Consider the following 20,840-nt stretch of genomic DNA (forward strand, 5'->3'; position numbering starts at 1 on the left):
GCCCTGGCTGGTGGAGCTGTTTCTGCTGCTCCGCTTTCTGCCAAATAGGGCCAGCAGACTTTCAAGTGTGTTCAACTCCGGGCCGCTGCTAGCACAATTAGGTCTGAAACAACTGTGAAAGTGCCTGCCGAGCAGACACCATGTGCCACCTTAGAAGAAGTGATTGATACAAGTAGCACTTCTCCTGCGCCTGTGAGGCCACGCATTACAAAGCCCCCAGAAGACCCTGTAACCAAAGGCAACACTTTTGTACACATTGCACCAAACTAAATTAAAATGGAGACAAAAATTCTACAGCGGAACATCAGACGACTCCTGAAAAACATTGACGATGTACAGGAACTTATACATAAACATTCACCAAAAAGGGCTGTCTGTGTGCAAGAAATGCACTTAGAAACCAATAACACTAATTTTCTAGGTCGTTATGTCATTTTTGAAAAAGATTGAGATGATGCGACAGCATCATCTGATAGTAATGTGTTATAGTTAATCAAGGCATTACATGTACGCATCTACCACTACAAACAACCCTTGAGGCAGAGGCTGTTTAAGCAGTTTTTTTTTAGTGAACTTGTCACTATCATCTCTCTGTACATATACTTCGACCTCACTGTCTTGAAAAACATGGAATTCCAGTCCTTAGTAGATGAACTTTCAGACCCCTATTTTGTCCTAGGGGACTTTAATGTACATATTAGCCTGTGGGGTGGCTCTCATTACGATGTGAAAGGTTTCCTGACTGAACAGTTCCTCTGTTCTTTTGACGCGTGCCTCCTGAATAGAAAAGAGCCAACCTATTATAGCATTGCTAACAATACCTACTCTGTCAGCAGACCTCAGCATAAAGTCTCCATCACTCTTGCCTCTACCTAAATGGGAAGTCATTTATAATTCTGTTGGAAGTTACCACTTCCCTGTTGTTCTGAGCACACCAACAACAATAGAATGTCCTTCTCAGGTGCCGAAGTGGCAGACTGAGAGAGCTGGTTGGAAACAGCTTCAGAAATTTACACTTCAGAAATTTATGCTTGCAAGTTGTACCAACATGTGCGCCCTAAGCAGGAGGGTAGACTCATCTTCGCCATTTTTTGTTCTCATCTTGTTCTTGAGATAACTTAAGCTCACCCCATATTGCTTAAGGCCACCATAGAAAAAAAAAGTGCTTAAAGGGGCCCTGCAACACTTTTTGAGCATGGTCAGAAAACGCTGCCAATCGGTAGTAGAGGCTCCCGACAACACGCGAGCCAAATATTATAGCACAGCATGCGGCCTGGAATTCACAATAAATGATCAAAGTCCGCTAAAAATTGCTTTCTCTTCTCTCGACAAATGGCGGAATATGCCCAAAAATCGCCTGTGAATTACCTATCTATCAGCTATTGGCTGATTTAAACATGGCACGCTCGCTCGTTACAGAGATCGCCGCGGCAGGCTGCGACTTGTCCACGCGTGCGCGCGCGATCACACCAAAAAGTGACGCATTCGAAGAAAAAAAGTGCTCAAGGCCACGAAACGCATGTGATGTTTTTCTGTGGCCCTGCCAAGCCTTCCTGCTTAGCTTCCAGCGTAGCTTCCAGCGCTTTCTTCAGATCGAAAGAAAAGAAAATGCAGTTGGAGCATGCGACAAACCTTTGTAATGCCACTCGCACTGAACTGATTCTTAAAATTTTTACGGTGTTAAATTCGTGAGGCAATAAGCTTTTCCAGTGAATTCATTCCGTGGTTACTTGAAAAAGTGTTTCAGGGCCCCTTTAATTAAAATTGATATTTGAGGTATGGCAACATAAACTAACGATGAGAGATTGAAAGTACGCAAGCTTTTTTTTTTTACCTTTCTTCGTTATTTTACAGCAAAATAAGCTTTCAATTTTCAAAAGAATTTGGAATTGTGTTTCAATTTTGATGAGTAAATAATTAAAAATGCTTGTGCTCTAAACTCTGCTCCCATACTTGCATTCTCTAAATGTATAGGTTTCCTGTGCAAGAAAAGTTATTATTGTTGTATCTGCCCTAGCTGCAGAGATATTAAGGCCTCAAAATTAAGAAGTCATAAATTTACTTTTTTTTAGAAAAATGGAAAAACTGATAACACAGTTTCTTCAATAAACAACAATCATAGTGTGCATATTTTGCCATGCTCATAAAAGCGCTCATAAATTGGTAGCAGAGCTTCGAACACAGGTGCTGGCAAATTATGAAGAAGCCTTGAAGAAGGCTCCCCCTTTTTTTGTAGGTTCTGCTTTTTGGTAGGACCAAGAATCTGGACAGTCAGAATGACATTACAAAAAATTACCACTTCTTGGTGCGTGAATTTTACAAAGAGATAGAAAAATACTTGCAAAACCAAATATGTAAATTTTAAAAAAGGAATATTTTTTTGCTCCCAAAGACCAGTCCACCCCCTTAACATAGATGAACCTGTAGACTATTTTAGAGCACTTATGATTGACGCTGTAGTCAAGTGTATTCCCCAAACAGGTGGACTGTCCATCAAACGACATATCCTGTGGTGAAACAATGAGTGCTGAAATGCACGCAGGAAGCACAACAAGGCATAGAGGTTGTTTCGGGACACTTTGACCACAGAAAGCTTTATCAATTTTGTACACTGTAGGTCCGATGGACGTACAGTGTACATTCATTAGTTCGTACATTTGTTACCTTTGTACATGTGATGTATGTCCACATCACATGTACAAAGGTAATAAATTTGTACGTTTGCTCGACATCCCTTCAGGACAGCCAACATGGACATTGACAGGCTCTTCAAAGGATATATAAGTTCAAGTGCTATGTGACACCAAAAAACAGGCTCATAAGGAGTGTGCCACACTTGCCGCCATGGCTACATGTGGTGCTGACTGACACTCCCATGTTTAATTCATATATAAACACTATAAAGTGGCCGAGGGAATAGCGTCATGGTAGCTCAGTTGGCAGAGCATCGAACACTTTATTTGAAAGTTGCAGGTTCGGTTCCTGCCCATAGCAAGTTATCTTTTCACCCACTTTTCTTTCTTCACATTTACATTACAATTAGGTCTAATAACTTCTCCTGTACTTTTCTTGGCATTATTGTGTGTGAATGTGTGAAACACGGATATATTAATATACGGAAACAAACACGGAATATTAATATATTGTGTGTGAATGTGTGAAACACGGAAAAACAAGCCCTCAAGTATACACTACTTTCCTTGATATGGGTGTGTGTGTGTGTGTATATATATATATATGTGATGTTTGTGTGTATATTGCTAGTGCATATTCGAGAAAAACTTTTTATGTGATCAACGTACCCACACAGCCTACTCGGAGGCCCGTCTTTTTTCTGCGGGAACTTTTCTGCTGCAAATGAATTCTAAAAAAAAATGGAGTCCAAGCGGGCTTTCAAGAACAGTTGAACCTTTATTGTCAACATATATCAAGGCTAAGAAGCACATAACTCTCAGTCCACAGCCGCGATTGTGAAAGTGTGTACGTAGTCTCATAATATTTCAGTGTTCAATGCCCATCCTTCTTCAAGTGTGATGACTTCTTATAGGCGGCAGCAATTGCTTCTTTACGGGTTTAATAAATTATTAACAACAAACTCAACTCGCATGTGTTTATAGCAATGTTATTCTAGCAATTGTAATACGTGCATACAGACAAGCATAGGAGAAAAACTAATAGGTGTAGCACATGCTTCTAAAGAAGGTGTTCAGGTGCTGACCACGTGCTCATCAAATCGATTAATATCAAGGTATATGCAAGCAAATGAAGAGCTGGAAACATGCCACGTATTAGCAGGGCTTATACAAATGGTGTGCAATAGTTAAGGTGTGCTAAGAACTGATAAATGTTCGATATGAGACGTAAATAACAGGCATGTAACACGTGGCCTTATCTGTGCCGTGTGAGTGAACGGGGCTGCTGCTGCTTGCCGTGGTAATTTCTGCCGAAAACAGTGGTGGGCTTGTGCTGCGTTTCGGTGTTTCTTGCAAAAATATCGTCTTTTGTAACTTTACATGTTGCTGTTGATGTCCACTCGGGCGCACATTGTCCACATGGGTGCACTTGAAAAAAAAGAATCTGCCTTCTGCTGCTCGGAGACGGGTTCAGGGTACAAACGTACGACGCAACAAGAACATTCTCCTTTCCTGTGCTCCTTCCCTCAGTGCATGCCACTGGTTAAACAGGTTTTGGAACAATAGGCATAATGAAGCGCATTTACTTTTAACACATCCAGAGGGGCACGGCTAGCATGACGTGTACGTTCGAGGAATCTGAGCAACTTCGGTGTACTGCTTGTTGAGATGTGTCGAGGCTGGCGCGTGGAAATTTGGCTACATGATGACTGCTATGATGCGCTCTATCTGCATTTCTGTTAGTTCACATGCGATAATAATAACACTAAATACATTCTTTTTATTACATACGATACATATATTGAATCAACCAGATTGTTATACCTCGGGAAGCAAAATTATTTGGCACCCTGGGATCAAAAGTATGTGCCGAAATTTAAATGAATTTTATAGTAGCCTTTTTAATGAAATTTTACAAAACTGTCCACGGAGATTCTGCAGATCTCAATATATTTTTTCTACATTCTAATTATACAATAATTGATGAGCAAATGCACATACCCTTGGCATGTCCTTATATAGACAGCCAGTCAACGTTCAAAACTTAATGTCCGGTTTGATATCTAGCTCGAACGTCCAGAGAACAGCCACACAGGACATGCATTTTCACAGTACGTTCATTGGCTACCTGTGCGGATATCCATATGGGCAGGCATTCATATTCAGAATAGACAGCCAGTGTATATCCGTGGTTACTTGGGCAGGTGTATAGCTAAAAGCCTGAAAGCTCTAAGGCCATTTCGGCCTCATTTTTCTGGAGCAAAAACAGGTTTGCACAACGTGTGAAAATGTTTTTAAATATACATTGTGATATCCTACTTTTACTAGTTGACTCTTGCATTTAAGTTAAGCATGTACATTCCAAAAATGGTAATTAATGCACAGAATATTGATTTAACAATGCTGTCACCATGCTCTGTGAGAAAATATAGTATTTCTATGAACACTTTCTATTTCAGTACCTTGTCAGTGTTCCCCTGAAAATGTTCAGGGTGTGGGCGTTTCTTGGGATGCTTGCACAGGTAAATTATTACATTTTTTTCAAGCTGAATTGCTTACGTCTTTGGTAGAATAATTCACATTTGGGCAGGTTGGAACTTGTTATGCATTTTTGAAATGTGGCAACATGAGACAGAGGACACGAGGCGCTGTGTGGTGCATTATACTTCGGCTTATGTCCTCATTATCATACTTCCAGTTTAAAAATGCATTAAATCTCTGGTATCTCATAAAAGATCACCTAAATAGGAAATCCATACCTGTGCATTTGTGTATTATGTGCATGCTTGCATGTAAGTGTGAACAGGAATGGGTGGGCTTGTGTGTGTACCTGTTACATGCATGAGAGAAAGAAGGTGCTAGGTTTTGACAAAACTTGCAAAGGCTTCTTCAGGGGCAATCATAGTGGTGTGCAGTTCTGTAAAATCGTGTGTACCGACTACGCAAGACCATATAGCATCGAAAAAAAGAGAAACTGGTGTTCTGGCTCTCACATAGGAGTTTTATCGCAATGGATTTCACACAATTGTTTCATGTGTATGCAGACAAGTATAAATGATTAAACTGCTGTTCCGAAAGCTCTAAATACAGTGGAATCTCATTGATACACTTTTCAGTGCAACGAGAAAATAATTTATTATGCAAAAGTTATATTAACCAAAGAGATTAAAAAAGGACAAAAATGTATTCATACTTCATCATCAACTCACTTTTAATTAGCAACATCGAAGTAGCTGGTCAAATTGTGCTGCACTACTTTTTTAATTTCAAGGTCCAGGAGTAAATTCTTTTGCAATGCTAGAAAAAGGAATTGCAGTTCGCTCACTGAGCTCTGCATTCGCAATGAAGCAATGAAGTGCATCTAAATGTTCAAGTGCATCACTTGCTATTTAGAACTCATTGCCATGGCTCTGTCTGGCTTTTATGTGTCATAAGCTGTGCAACACGCAAGTTGAAGCTTGTTTGAATGCTGTTCAACCTAATATACGGAAGAATAAATGTTGGATTTCTAGATATATCGATCAAGATCCACTTTTATGGTCATATTCTGAGCAAATATGTGATTTAATTAAACCCATGATAGTTTATTGTTTCTGAGAGTTTATTATTTCTGAGGTACGTTTGCCAGGAATAGAAAGGTAAATGTATTTGGTCAAAAGTTATATTATGCAGAATGGTATCAATGAGATTTCAATGTAGAAGAATCATTCACACCACCCAACTCCGAAATACCACTTTATGCAAGCAAAAATAAACCATGAGAATGAGTTGCTTTCTGGTCACATGTGTGGTGCCTAGTGTAAGGCCATGTTTTCTCTCCATTAACACCTGTGCAGTCTACATTGCATCTTATGATGTGTCTCATTGTTGTCGTCATAGTGTGCCTGAATGCATTTCTGATTTTTAACCCTGAAAGTGATCAGACATCCAGTTATAAATGGTGCTACATGCATAGAGTAAATAAGCCTTTTGTTTTTTGTTTTGCTTACCAAACTCTACAATATTTACATTTACCTCTATTTAAAAGTGAGAGAACATTTTGGCATAATACTGAATGTTCAAAGTTCATTTTTAGGGAACTGTTCTAATGTATAAAAAAAATCGCTATTTAAGCATACATGCAAATTCTCAAGATATATTTATTTTTTAGCTTATTTTTTAGTTCTTAAATGTGAATATATAGCATGGTTGTTTGCATATGTACATGTTTGTATTTTTTCATGCAAGAGAAATGAAAAACCTACAACATACATGGGGCTAATCACAGTGGATAGCACTGCACTTCTGCAAAAAGTTTCGATACTGCTGTCAATGTAGATTGCCAATTTCTGAAGGTGATCAAAATATCTACTTTGATGTTAACGTTGTTAACGTTACAACACCATGAGAACTCGTGCAGTGTAAATAATGTATAGAAAGGTGTATAATTTGCATCCCAATTAGGGCTCTTTTTACACCTCGAGCTCAAGACTTCTTTGGCACCAGTCAACTTTGTAGTTATTTGATGAAGGTAACTGCATGAATTTGATAAATAATCATGTTGAGACTGGCTCAAAGAATTTGCGGTCATGTTTATTCTTGAAGATAGTGCAAAATGGAAGTTATTTACATAAGGATACAAAGCTTTCTATTTCGATCCGTTTTGGTAAAAGATAAATGTACTGACTGACTAATATCTTGTGCACTTGTTCTCGTTCAGGTGCCATTTGCCTTTGTCATTGACAACATCTTCCGCAACCGATACAACAACTTGGGCAACATGGCTGTCTGGATTTCACTCATAATAGGGCAACCTTTGGCGATATTGATGTACTATCATGACTATTACATAATCAACTATGGGACATCGCGAACATTGTGATCGCATTTCCTGCAAGCCTAGACAGCTGCAGTTATGAAGATTAGCAGTTGAGTCAGCTGTGGAAGTTTGTCATGAGGAATGTCAAAGTGGTGTACACTGCAACTTTATGTGGAACATTTTTACAGACTACACATGCATCTGTGATCCACTTGTATATAGATGTGTGCATCATATGCTAAAGATATGTCAGTTATTGCTTTGCTGGAAACGTATTGTGATTGTTTTTACTCTCTTCATGGGAAACACCTGATATGTATACTTCTCAAGCAGAATACGGAATGTGCATTGTAGCTCTGGTACTATTGTTCTGTTTGGGAAAGTAGCTCTTAGCTAACTTTATATGAAATATGCATGTAATTTTATAGAAGTTTTATAACTACTGTTTTGTATTTAAATCAGTCAAACTTCTTAGATCAATTATGTACCTAATTTTCAGTTTAACTAAACCGAAAAAAAAGTCGACGTACTCTAGTTGAAGAAAAGCAAATCTGAATTCGGTTTTAAAGTTTTCTTTAAGCTAAGGAAGCCTTCTAGGCATAGGGATGTGCCTCTTGTCAGGTCTGTTACCTATACTGTTCCTTACTTAGTCTTGCTGTCAGTAATGATATTTCATGTATACTATGCCAATTTTCTGATATACACAACAAGCAAGTTGCACAGAGTAGCAACTTGCTTGTACATATTAACTGCACATAAAACTTTGCTAGGGGAATTTTCTCCTCTGTATTTATAAAATCCAATGACTTCAGTGAAGTGACTTTTTTTGTAGTATATAGTAGAACACTTCTGGTGCTTTCTTATTCGCCTTCAAGGCAATACATTGATCTATTGCGAGTGTGCCTTGTACGGCATGCAGCATTCAACTGGGAGACTGCTTTTTACTCTATATAGTGGCTTCAACTTATGCTGAATCGTCTCATAAAAGTGTTTTCGAACCAATTGTCTTTTCTTTTTTAGTTTTGCTAGTAAATTAAATTTCACATCTGAATACTAAGGACTAACAGTTGTAGGCAACTTTTCAGCATGTACAATAATTGCCATCTTTTTTCTTACTTTGTGGCCCCTACCAAAGGCAGGTGTTGCCAATTCATTGCAATAATTTTTATTTACAGACTTATTCACTTCATAGTTTTTTATACTGTCTTCCTATTCTCTCTGTAATATTATATAAGCACTAGCTAAACTTTCATTTGAAAATATTTAAAAAACGTGCAAGGTCAACTTAACAGCTCAGGCTCTGATATTTCAAAAATAGAAAGCATGTAGATATTGTTCATTTGTTTATTTATGAACAAATATTTGTAGGAGCCAATAATACCTCGCAACTTCAATGCCTGCTTTGTAAAAAGTTGATTGTTTCTAGATAAAGGAACGCTGTAAGCTTGTAGTTGATTTCAGCACAGCTAGGTGATTCGAGAGTTGGGGGCTGAGATACACTAAGGCACATTTGTACAGGTTGCTGTCCATATGAAGGTTCCATTAAGGTACAGGTTGATGTCCTTATGAAGCATAAAATGCTGTTTGTATGATGGAGGAACCCAACTTACCATAAAGATAGACTACATTAGTGTACAAAATATTGAAGAGCCACATGCCATGAATGTAAGTCCACTTTTGTTGAATACAGTACTCTGCAATACTGCAGAGTAATGAACTTGGCTTCATGTTTGTTTTGTAGCTTTAAATTGCATATGACCCCTTGGGGTTGCTAGGCAGTGACTGTGGTGATGGGACCCGTCAATGCAGTACTATCATTGGAGCGAGGAGGCCTGTCAGCGTAGTGTAATCATGATTGCAGTGGATGGGGCTCATCGTACTATTGTTAAAGCGAGGGGGTTTGTCAACATAGTGTAATTGTGATTATGGTGATGCGGCCCGTTAGCGTAGTGAAATCGTGACAGTGAGGGGGCCATCATAATAGCGATGCAGCTACAGCGACAGGCCCCGTCACCGTAAATCAATGACTACGGTGAGGTTGCTCGTCATCATAGTGTAATGGTAAGAATGAGGGGGCCTGTTGCCGTAAATATGTAGTCATTTTAGACGCCACCGTCACACTGTTCGGATCGCGTACTGTATATGGGTTGACGCGCAGTTGGGGAAGCGGGCGTGCTGCAGGTAAACAGATCAAATGGCGGTTTTGTTATTTATACTTTCTTTTTTTAAGGTAATGCATCAAGATTGGTGTTACTGCTCTCAAGTAGCAATTTTGCTTGAAAGAAAAGAAAAAAAAGTAAAAATTACAAAACGGAAATTCTAACCAACGACCTGCGGCACTACCACTTCCTAAACAGCGCGTCAACCCACTATGCCACCCAAACAGCTAAACAATGGTGTCTAAAATTACTACAAATTTACGGCAATGGGCCCCCTCATTTTTACCACTGCACTACGGTGACGGGCCCCCTCACTGTAGTCATAGCTTTACGACGACGGAGCCCATCACTATAGCTGCATCGCTATTATGACAGCCCCGTCACTGTCACGATTTCACTATGCTAATGGGCCCCATCACCGTAATCGCGATTGCACTTTGCTGACGGACCCTCTCGCTTTAACCATAGTACTGCGTTGACGGGACCCGTGCCGGGCTACTAATGCACTGTTGTGCACCAACAGGCAGTTAAGTGGGTCACACTGTACGTAAGCTGTGATCGAAGCTAGATATATTTTGAAAAATAGTCATGCTTATTGTAGTTTGTGTCTAACTTTTACATATTTTTGAACATTGTCAAATCTTTGAAAGTTATTTAGAGATCTGTGCCTTGTGTCTGTGCCTTGTTTCTCGAAAGGAGTGGTGTATTTTTCTGTGTGAACCAAGGATAAGTAGTCTTGTTTGCAGTGTGCTAATCTGTGCCATATTGCACAGTTAACTGCAGTTTTTTCAGTGCATGGGTAGCACCATTCCTCAAAATTTTTTGAAGTGCATTCTTGCGAACAGTTAGAAAACATGTAATTTCTAAATTAGCGTTTAGATTGATTGGTATCTGCCAACCCTCACAATCATTTATAATGAAAATAGCCATGCATGTAGGCAAGAATAAATTAGTCTCAGTGTGTATGTTGCTTTATGCAATGATTGTATATAAAGATTGCAGGCTAAGAATACAAAGGAAAGGAAAAATTTTCTCCTATCCAGTTCTTGCCTAGTTAGTTGCATTTTGCAAGCACAAGAATCAGCAAAAGTCTCATTTGTGTTGTGGCAACCTTGTGTTTAACTTTCTAGATAGTATGTTTAAAAAAATTTTGAATACTCCAGTTGACATTATTACTTTAGTATCAGTCGTCTTTAGTATAAATTTCATTAGATTTGTCTTGCTTACTGAAACTCTGTTCATAGGAATAAATGCAAAAGAAAAAAGTCAGTTTACAAAAAAAAACTGACTAATACGTTCACTGCACTGAGAAAGGCAGAAATGGGCATGAAAGATAAAAAGGCAGGAAGAACAAGCAATACAGAACCGCCTGTGTGGGCACTGTATGTACATATCATACAAGATGCCAATGCCCCATTATACATGAAGCAGCAGCACCTTTATAGCGGCTCGTACTCGTCTCTGTGTAGGCTGGCATTCAGGAATATTGCTTTTTGTGAGACTGGTAGATTCGAAACGCTAAGTGCTGAAACTGTCGACTTTTATAATGGGGCTTTCAGGGAGACATAATGAGACCTTATTTTGTAAGAATAATTTTTTTTTTTCATTTGATAACTTACAGTTCTCTCTTGAAAATTGCCATATTGCTGTCATTGCTGGATTTGTCACCTGTTGGTATGAGAATGAAAACAACGGATAATGAAAGAAACTGTTATGAATTCTATATGGCCCTTGCATGGAATTATGTGTTATGTATTTAGACAGTACTTGAGAGCTGTAGATATCCTCTTGGAACTTGTAAAATATAGTTTGCTGCTATCTGTGACTCTTTTGGTTATCTTGCTTGTGTTGGTACACCAATAATGGGGCATACTTTATGACCTTTAGATATTTTTGGCAACAATTCACTTTTGGTATGCGTTATTGAGAGGCTTGAGATCATCACTCACATTATTACTGCCTATCTTTAACGGAGCTTTCACCAGATATAAGTATAGCAAACAAATTAGCTCACAACAGGTACATGATGCTTTGCTTTTTACTGTACTAAAGTAATTTGCCAATGTGCACTGCGAAAAACAAAAAAAGAAATATTGGTTGAAATACTATGTACGCTTTGTTTTCTTGAAGGCTCAAGCCTCTATGCCAGCTAGCAGAGCAGACACTAGGACAGTGCACACTTGGCGCTTCCTTGTCACTTCTGTGATATTTGCAGTGTACATGAAGGTACCGGGAAGTAAACTGAGAAAAAAACTTTAATCTCTATCTGGGTGACGTAAACGTATAGGCCTGATTTTTTCGAACCAATCCATCTGTTCCCTCCTCTATGGGGACTGTGGCAATGTTGCAGCGGTGTCTTGTCACTTGCGCGCCAGTCGTTGACCCAATGCTTTGTCGCAGAGCATAATTCGCACACATACACAGGGGAAAGTGTTCCGAGGATATGAGTGAGGTTTAGTACAGTTTCTTCTCAATGAATATTCACATTAGTGTTTGGGGAACACAAAACCTCAACTGTTCCTTCAGAACTGCCCTCCCCTCCTTTCGTTTATGCACATGAATTATGCTCCATGGCAAAGTGTTGGATCAATGGCCACCGCACAAGTGACTTTTCATCCTTTTGTTTTTTTTTCTCAGTTTCTGATTACAGTGTTTACAGGGATTCTCAAAAAATGCAGATTGTGCAAAATCACATTTTGAAGTGCGCCATAGATCAAAGCCTTGGTACAAATGTTGTGTAGGTCACTGGCTTGAACATAGAAAAAAGTAATAGAGGATTGTCATTTCCAGGTACCGACAAATGAAACAGTATTCCAGTGCTGTGGGAGGTAGCTTGCCTTGCACTATAGCCACACAAGATTTTCTGGTTCTGTCCTGGTACTTAGCGTGTTTTCAAATTTTTTTCTCTTGAATGCTCCACAGATTTCATTTTATAACTGTGGTTGTATAACTGAGATTTACAAAAGTGAGACGTCTGTATCAAAGCTATGCCAGGCGAAGAAAAGTTGAATATGATATTGCAACACATTGATTATTCTCAGTGTGTGTGTGTGTGTGTGTGTGTGTGTGCGTGTGCGTGTGCGTGTGCGTGTGTGTGTGTGTGTGTGTGTGTGTGTGTGTGTGTGTGTGTTTATAAGTGAACAAATATGCTTATTAGTATAGTATCTATACGCTCTTCTTTATACAAGGTGTATGGTCAGATGCTGCAAGTTGGAGTTAATAGTGAAAGATGTGGTTGGGCATTCGCTTAATAATGAGAAGTTCCTGGCTCTCCAGCAATCATCTTTGTGGAAAAAAGTACCTCTGAAACACTTTTTTTTTTTTTGCCATCTAGTCCTGCTACTCAATGCACACGGTCAATGAGGATGTGTACTTATGGTGCTGAGGTTCACATACTTGGCGAAAGGTTACTCTACATATACGCATTTGTTTAGATTTGTTTGTGTATACTGTTTGCTTCTGTCCAGAAGCAAGCTAAGCAAACACATAGGAATGTACTTTGTTTTGTGTGGTATTAAAAAAAGGCAATGTTTCAGACTAAATATTTCTTGTGTAATGCTTATTTACAAGTGAAATTGTGAATGAGGCAAGGTTTTGACCAACTGACAGCGGGTGTGTCTGTGCCAACAGCCAAGGCCAAGATTTCCAAGAACTACAAGAAGTAACACCGATACTTGGGCTAGTTAGTTGGCTGGCCAGCTCTGACCGACTCTCACCTTGAGCACCAGCCCAGGCTAGTGGACAGGGAACGGCGAACAGCCAGTGCCTGTGGCTTCCATGAATGAGGGCAATGCTCGTTTAAAAGACTCTTGCCCACTTATAAAGTTTCCGTAATATTTTTTATTTTCATGCTAAGTATAGAAATTGTTAGGAGCTATTTGTTATTGCAGAATCATGTACTATCTGTTTGAAGACAATATATTGAACTGAGCTGTGCCATCTTATAACACAATCCTCAGCAGCACCGTCTTCGTGTTTCTTTCATCTGTGCATCCACTTTTTGCTGCAACCACTCAACATACAAGATCAACAACCAGCCCAGATGCAAACCATTCTAATCCTCAAAAGCTCTGCAGCCAGATACAAGGTGGTGGATTCACATTTTGACATCACCTGTGGCTTTTGACATCCTGAGCCCTATTACAATTCTAAAATATTCATTACCTGAAGCATAAAGACTTTGATGCTTCTGATATGCCCATCCTGGTCAAATCTTTATGCATTTTAGTGTTGACCACTAGGATGTCATCAGAAAAAATAATGCACACTTTTCCTAATCGTTCAAGACTTAATGTTTAAAGTGAACATCTATTATTTTAAGAATATGAACAGCATTGCCAAGCACCCTTGGAACTAGTGCACTAATGTTTATATGGTTGAATTTTGGATCATGATTGAGCCTCATTTGAGCAAACTGCAGAAGGGAGCCAATATTTATTGAGAAATTCATTCTCATTCAGGAACGAACATGCACTGTGCAATATTTGTATTAGAAGCATGTGCTTCCATCTGGTTAAGTTTGGTCCAAAATGACATATAAAAATAGATAATGTGATTCTCAAATGACAGCTTTTAATGTGAACACTTTTCATGCATTTATTTGGGGCAGATGCCCACACGAGAATACCTATTGCAATATTTATACACCTTGCAGGTCAGCTAAACACACTTCAAGATATTCTTCAGAGAACTCAGGTTAATAATGTAGGCAGCTTTCTTGTGTTTGTGTATTTGTACATGCATGCACAGACTACCAGCACACACTCGATCATTCAAAGTTCAAGGTGAGTGTTATCAATGCAACTGAAACTGCAACACACAGCCAAGTAACAAATGTGTAGAAGGCATGGCAGAGCCCATATTTTTTGGATGGCTGTATGCCAAGATCTTGGGGTACCGTAGTACCCTTAATGAACGTTGGAGAAAATGTGAACCTCTCAGTACACATTTCTTGGTAGTGTATTGTATTGCTTCTAGTCAAAAGTGTAGCCACCCATTTTTTTCAGCTAAAAAAATGCTAGGCGTTTTTACTAAGACTACAGAGGGTGGTGGCACCTCAAGATGATGCACTTGTGTCCTCACTGTACAGGCATGATATGTTATTTAGGCCAACATTAGGATCTAGTATCGTTGGTTCAGGGTGCACCATTGAAACGTCGGTTAGCATTATTCTCGATGCCGTGTTTGCTAGTTTTTGGTAATGAAAAATTATTTTATTTGTTTGTATTCACTTAATGCCCACCAACATTGTTTCATGGCTTCTTAATAGCAAAGTAATCAACTTATCAAACCAACATAAATACGCCGTGATTATTAGCAGCATGGTTGAATCCATCTGGCTCTAGCATGTGACATTAGTTGCCATTAGATTGCTGGCCACAGACGCTATCACTGTAAATGTTCGGCGCTTCACGGCGAGTGTTGGCAATTCATGCAGTTGAATGTACCTAGTAATCACAATCCCACATAATATTCTACTTGTGGAGAACCATGTAACCACATTTCCAGAGTTTTCATTATTCTTTTTTTAGCAGAACATAGTTTAAATAGACATGTAAACACCAATGTTTATCAATATTCTCCTAAACTCCTGCTGCAACTAGATATTTGAACCACAGTTGATTTTGCTCTACTTATCCTTTCGCAACTGCATAAGGCTGCTGTTTTGATGACTTAATTGGCTTTTGCTTAACTGCCTGTGCTGCTACATCATAGTACATTCTGGTAAATACAGCACATTTCTGTCATGTGCAGCATTCTTACAGGTGATTTGAATACTAATTAAATGGAAAAAAACCATGAACAATTATGGTATTGCAATACTATTTTTGCAACAGCCTTGTACATGGTTAAGCCTTGAACAAGATGCATTCTCGAAGACATAAGACAATGGCTATTCTCGACAAAGTTGAGTGCATTTCTGGGCAGCTGAACACTAGAAAACGCAAGACCTGCGGGGAAAGCCAAGCACAGTCGCAGGGAAAGCTAGAAGAGCGGCCTTTCAGAGCCTTTTCAAAGCACTCATTGGGTAACTACTGCAAGCGCACTTGCTTGATACCCACTATGGCATTAATAATAAACTTTTGGGTAGTAGGCCGGCATTTACTACGCTATTTTTGCTCTTTTTTCTGAGAAGTGTGGTATCTGCTAAACACTTGCAAACAATTTTATCACAATTGTTCAAGCAGCGCCTGACGACGATGAGGAATCGTGGCTGAAGTGGGTATGCGTCACAGTTAATAGAGGAACAAGAGCAAGCTTTCGTAATGGTTTGGAGCATTGGTCGGCCCACTCGTTACGCTATTCGCATTGTGCAATGACAGGTTGTTCTTTTGCTGTTTTAAAATGCTTTATAAGTCATATTAACGCGATTGCTTTCCCGACATCAAGCCTGCCTAGGGAAAGTTTGCCAACAAGTCACAAGCACCAGCGTAGCTCAGTAACCGGTAATAAAGAAAAAAAAAAACAGCGTAGCTCAGTGGTAGAATAGTGGGTTGACACCCAGTGGACCCAGGTTCAAGCCCCACTGTGTCTTTGGTGCTAGGTTTTTTTTTTCTAAGTATGCACGATGTGGTTACGGACACTGGCGGCGGCCGCCGGTCCATAATCATCTCATAGCGAAAGCCACCTCATAATTGCTTTCGCTGTAAAAAACAATGAAGCATCAGCACACAGCTAGCAACAGACCAGCTGCAACTCGACTCAATGTGGAGAAGTGTGCTTTGGAACTATCCATCTGAGTTATTCGCTTGTCACCAGGTGACAATATGGTGTATTCAAAACTACGACACATCATGCCCATAGAAGTTATTTACAAAATTGTGGCAGCATAAAATTTCTTCAGACAGAATGCAAAAAAAGGAAATCTGATTACCAGCAGCATCATCTTAGCATTTCGAACTGGAATGTACCTCAAAGATTAAGACTTTGGGATGTGCAGAGCATTGCAGGGTAGGAAACCTGAGGGAAGATGCTACTCAAAAAATGCCTTTTCCAAAAATGCATATTTTTTGTTTTTACTTCTTTTCACAAGATTAGTTTGCCTACTTTCAAGACAAAACAATCAATATTGTAATTAAACATGAAGCAGGTTAAAATTGCTTTTAAAATGCACAAGGTGGCTATTAAAAACCAAAACGAGCTTATTGTCTAGAGTCCCTTAGAAATTGGCACCTGGCTTCTTGCCATTGAATTTTGCATGAGGAGTTCATCAAAGCCACATGCTCAAAATAACTATGATTCTAAAGCTCTTGTAATGGAAGCAATTATTTTAAAAAGGATGTTTTTTCACATAAGTGAGCTTTCATTTCTATGTCTAAAGTGTATTTTTCTCAAGATGCAATTTTGGGCAACGTATCAAGTTCGTAAATCATGTTTTTGGCATTTTTTATGGCCATATCAACATGAGATTGTACATGAGATAACACATTCCACAGAACGCAGCGCTTGCTTGCAACGACAGCAATAAAACTGTTGTGGAAAGTTAACGCTGTGTCGTATGGAATGCGTCTTCTTTTGTCCTAGTTCTTAGCTAACACTGCCATCAATTATTATAGCACACTGTGGGTTATGAAGACTATGACATTAGGCTGTTGGAGGTTATGATTATGCACAATTTTACACTGGTAGGGTATGTACAAGTATGCATATACACATCCTAATATAATTACCTTATTGCGTATCTAGGTGAGAATGCTGTAGGCTCGCGTGCTCAGATCTAGGTGCACATTAAAGAACCCGAGGTGGTCGAAATTTCCGGCGCCTTCCACTGCAGCGTCTCTCATAATCGTATGATGGTTTTGGAAAGTTGATTCCCACATATCAACTTTATTGCTGCACTTATAATGGCCTTTAACATTCCTTGGGCGGTGACATCACTGATCACCCAACTGGTTAATTACACCAGTTACGGTAAAACAAACCTTATTTGAGAAATTGGCCACATTATTAGTGTGAACTTGTTGGAGATTGCAGGTGTGCTATGAGTGAAATCTAAGAGCAAATGTACCAATCAATAAGTGATTGCATATTGGTATGTTGGTAATCTATTGAGCCTGAATGTTGCATTGAGCACCATCTTGGTGTTAACAGCAGTGGCCTCCAAATGCAGTCCTCAATCACTGTTTCTGATGCTTGTAAGACAGCAGTGCTTACAGAATCAACCCAAGCAAAGTTGGATGTCCAGCAGGAAAAAAAAGAACAGCTTATATTCGCAAGAATAGTTCAAATTAAAGTCCAGTGGACTGTGCTAAAGTTTCATACTGCAGTCTTCTGCTGTGTAGGTATTTTTTTTAATATTGAGATTTTCGAGATGAGCATAGAAAGACATGCTCTACTGATAAAGAAAGGGGCGTCTTTATAATGTTGTCGTCTAGGTATGGTCCACAACTGCAGTATGGTGCCATGTGAATCTTTCGTCGTCACATGCTGGGAAACACTGAAAATGCTGTGTGCCATGCGTGCACAAAAGATGGTGTCATTTATGATGTCGCGTAGAATATAATATTTCTAGTATACAAAGGATAAACTGCTTGAAAACTTTATGAACGACATTGTTCTGAAGCATCTCTGAATAAGCACAGCTACCCAAACGAGAAGTTTGTAGTTTTATCAATGAATTTTACATACTAGATCATTCACAGTAGAAATCATCTGTAAGATTATGTACTTGCTAGCATGTCTTTTCATGATAGATGTTGCAAACTTATTATTCTTCAAAGGCTAATCATGCAGGCAGAAATAAAATTGTACAGCTTGCACTAAACCTTGGCAGAAACATTACGCAGGCTAGTGAAACTTCTATTGCTGCTTACACCTGTGGTCCAAACTTAGTCCATCACATACTTTATTTTATTTAAATATTTACAGAAATACCACAGGCCACAGCCCTTGCAGGAGTGGAAATACAAAAGCATCAAAACATTTGAAAACAAAGGAAGATAACAAGCAATAATACTAACAAAATCTGAAAGAAATAAAAGTAATACAGGTTGTGAAACATGTGATGCAAATAAATGCCTACAAATATAGTAACAGTCACAAAAATGATCAAACAAATGAAACAGAACCCATTCTTATTATCTCTGGAAAAATAAAGTGTTTACAAGGTAACCTAGGAGGAGGCACTTGACTAAACTAAGGACCACAGTTGGTCAGGAGACGGATCATTCCAATCAGAAATCCTTTGTGAAAGCAATGATAATTTTAATAGATTTCTTTTGGCAAAATAGGGATTTAAAGCGCATGTGTGACGAGTGCGTCGTGATGTAAGTGAAGATAAGTATGGTGCTTGGGCTTTCCCATTAAGCAAGGAATATATAATTTTAAGCGTTCATCTTTTCACCTGGACTGCAATAGAAAAACCTCTTGGGCTCCATAAATGACCAAACAGAAAACTGGGGGCCATACAAAGAAAAAATAAACTGCACAGCCTATGAGAGAGATTGGTAGGTAGCATGTAATTCTATGTAATTTTTCATATTTCATGTCACAAAGTAAGATATACTAATTGGCAGGTGTCGTACATTTGAACTTGCTGACCAGTCGAGCAGATGCATTTTTATGCATTTTTCCGACCAGCAATCATAGTGCACAAATTGAGGTAGTAATCACAAGGAAGTATGTTGCGTGTTGAAACTTCAAAAAAGCTCAAACGATAAATGATATGATGTAACTGCAGGCCTATTTAGTAGGAGTTATCAATGAAGTAGTTATTCCATAGAAGCTATCACTACAAGTATAAAACAAATGAACTGCAAAATCTGAAGTGTGATGCTTCCAGAACTAGGGTTATTTCATGCTATGTGACCGTACTTCATCTTTTTCTGCTGATACATAGTCTATATTTTAACTCTTTCTACACATGTTGGCAAGCAACACAAGTTTGGGCCTTTAAAAAGCACCCAAAGTGGCCTACCTCGCAGCCAGTGAACTACTATAAGGAAAAATCACAAGCCACAAGTAGCATTTCCTCTAAAGCAGTAGTGAAAGCTCGTTCTTTGTTCCCACCCAGTTTCAGAACAAGTTCCAGTTACAAGTTCCCTTAATGCAAATGGAACATTGACGTTATTACATTGACGTCACATTTGATTTTTCAATCAAAAAGTTTTTCACGTTAGAAATTGCGCTCTTTATCTTATTATCTCTTTTCTGCTCTCTCTGTTCTAATTTTATTGCCCATAAGAGTTATTGCATTCTCCGTCAGACAAATTGGCACACTCGTTGTGAGAGTGATGCAAAAGAAAAGGAACAGAATGAATAGACCGCATGCCGGTTCATGATCATGTTAACTTTCTATATATACAGCACTTGGAAAACCTCAAGCTTAACAGTTCTGTTGTGAAAAAAAAAAAAAAAAGTAGCTGTTCCTCTCACATGTGGTTGCGATCTCAGTGTCGTGCGCTCCCTGCGCCCTCAACGGGCACTTTTAAGTGAAAACCAGGATGTACCATAGTCACATAACAGGCGAGTAGTACACTTCTTATGGCGCCTCATGCTGTTGTCACCCATCTGTCCTCTTCTGCATGATGTGCCGCTGCCTGCACCTGTTTGATGCTGATAAACGTTACAAAAATAACCCAGTTCCTTGGCCATTCATGCATAAACGCAATGAGTTACTCTTACAAATCCAAAAATCCTGAATGTAACAGTGGCGTTCTTTCGTTCCTCCCAAAGGAACTAGTTCCTGAATGGTTCCTTGGAACCCCGGAATGGTTCATATATTGCTGCCACTTGCATTGCTTCAGAATAGCTGCTCTTTTAATTAAAATGCTAGCATATAGTGTTCACGAAAATATGCGGACCAAATTTTCTTGCATACTTTTTTGCAAAGCCCAAGACATTGCCTGAAATCGCTAATTGCTATGCAGAAACAAGTGGGCACCATTGTCGGAAAAAAATTTGTAAGACATGTATGCAGTAAAAAAAATATTACAACTGAATAGAAGAAATAATTGCATTAATGCACTATAACGAAAACAACAGGAAGGGTGAGGTACGTAAAATTTTATTGCAAAAGTAATACGAACAATAAAACTGCATTTTGCAATTAATAAAAACTATAGGCTTGGCTTGTATGAATATAGGCACCAAGCATAGCTTGGCAACACACTTGTTACCGCTCAAGGTTTGAAAAGAATAAACAAGAAGGCTCTCTTGTTCACATGAGCACACATTTTAAATGTTCTGGGTTTCACCAGAAATTCTATGCCAATATATTAAATGAGGAAAGAAAGCACAAGGTTTTTCCCA

General features: G+C 39.0%; 1 protein-coding gene across 6 annotated transcripts in view; it reads left to right on the forward strand.

Moving 5' to 3' along the window:
• Window positions 1-13,542, forward strand: part of mdy (diacylglycerol O-acyltransferase) — a 260,993-nt gene extending 247,451 nt beyond the window's left edge. For all 6 annotated transcript variants that reach the window (XM_037428844.2, XM_037428848.2, XM_037428849.2 and 3 more), the window contains 2 exons: window positions 5,093-5,155; window positions 7,333-13,542. In XM_037428844.2, the coding sequence (XP_037284741.1) occupies window positions 5,093-5,155; window positions 7,333-7,494 (225 nt within the window). In that variant the 3' untranslated portion in view covers window positions 7,495-13,542. The remainder of the gene's footprint in view (window positions 1-5,092; window positions 5,156-7,332) is intronic.
• The last annotated feature ends 7,298 nt before the right edge of the window (window positions 13,543-20,840 follow it).

Source organism: Rhipicephalus microplus, chromosome X (assembly GCF_043290135.1).
Source record: "Rhipicephalus microplus isolate Deutch F79 chromosome X, USDA_Rmic, whole genome shotgun sequence".
NCBI lineage: Eukaryota > Metazoa > Arthropoda > Arachnida > Ixodida > Ixodidae > Rhipicephalus > Rhipicephalus microplus.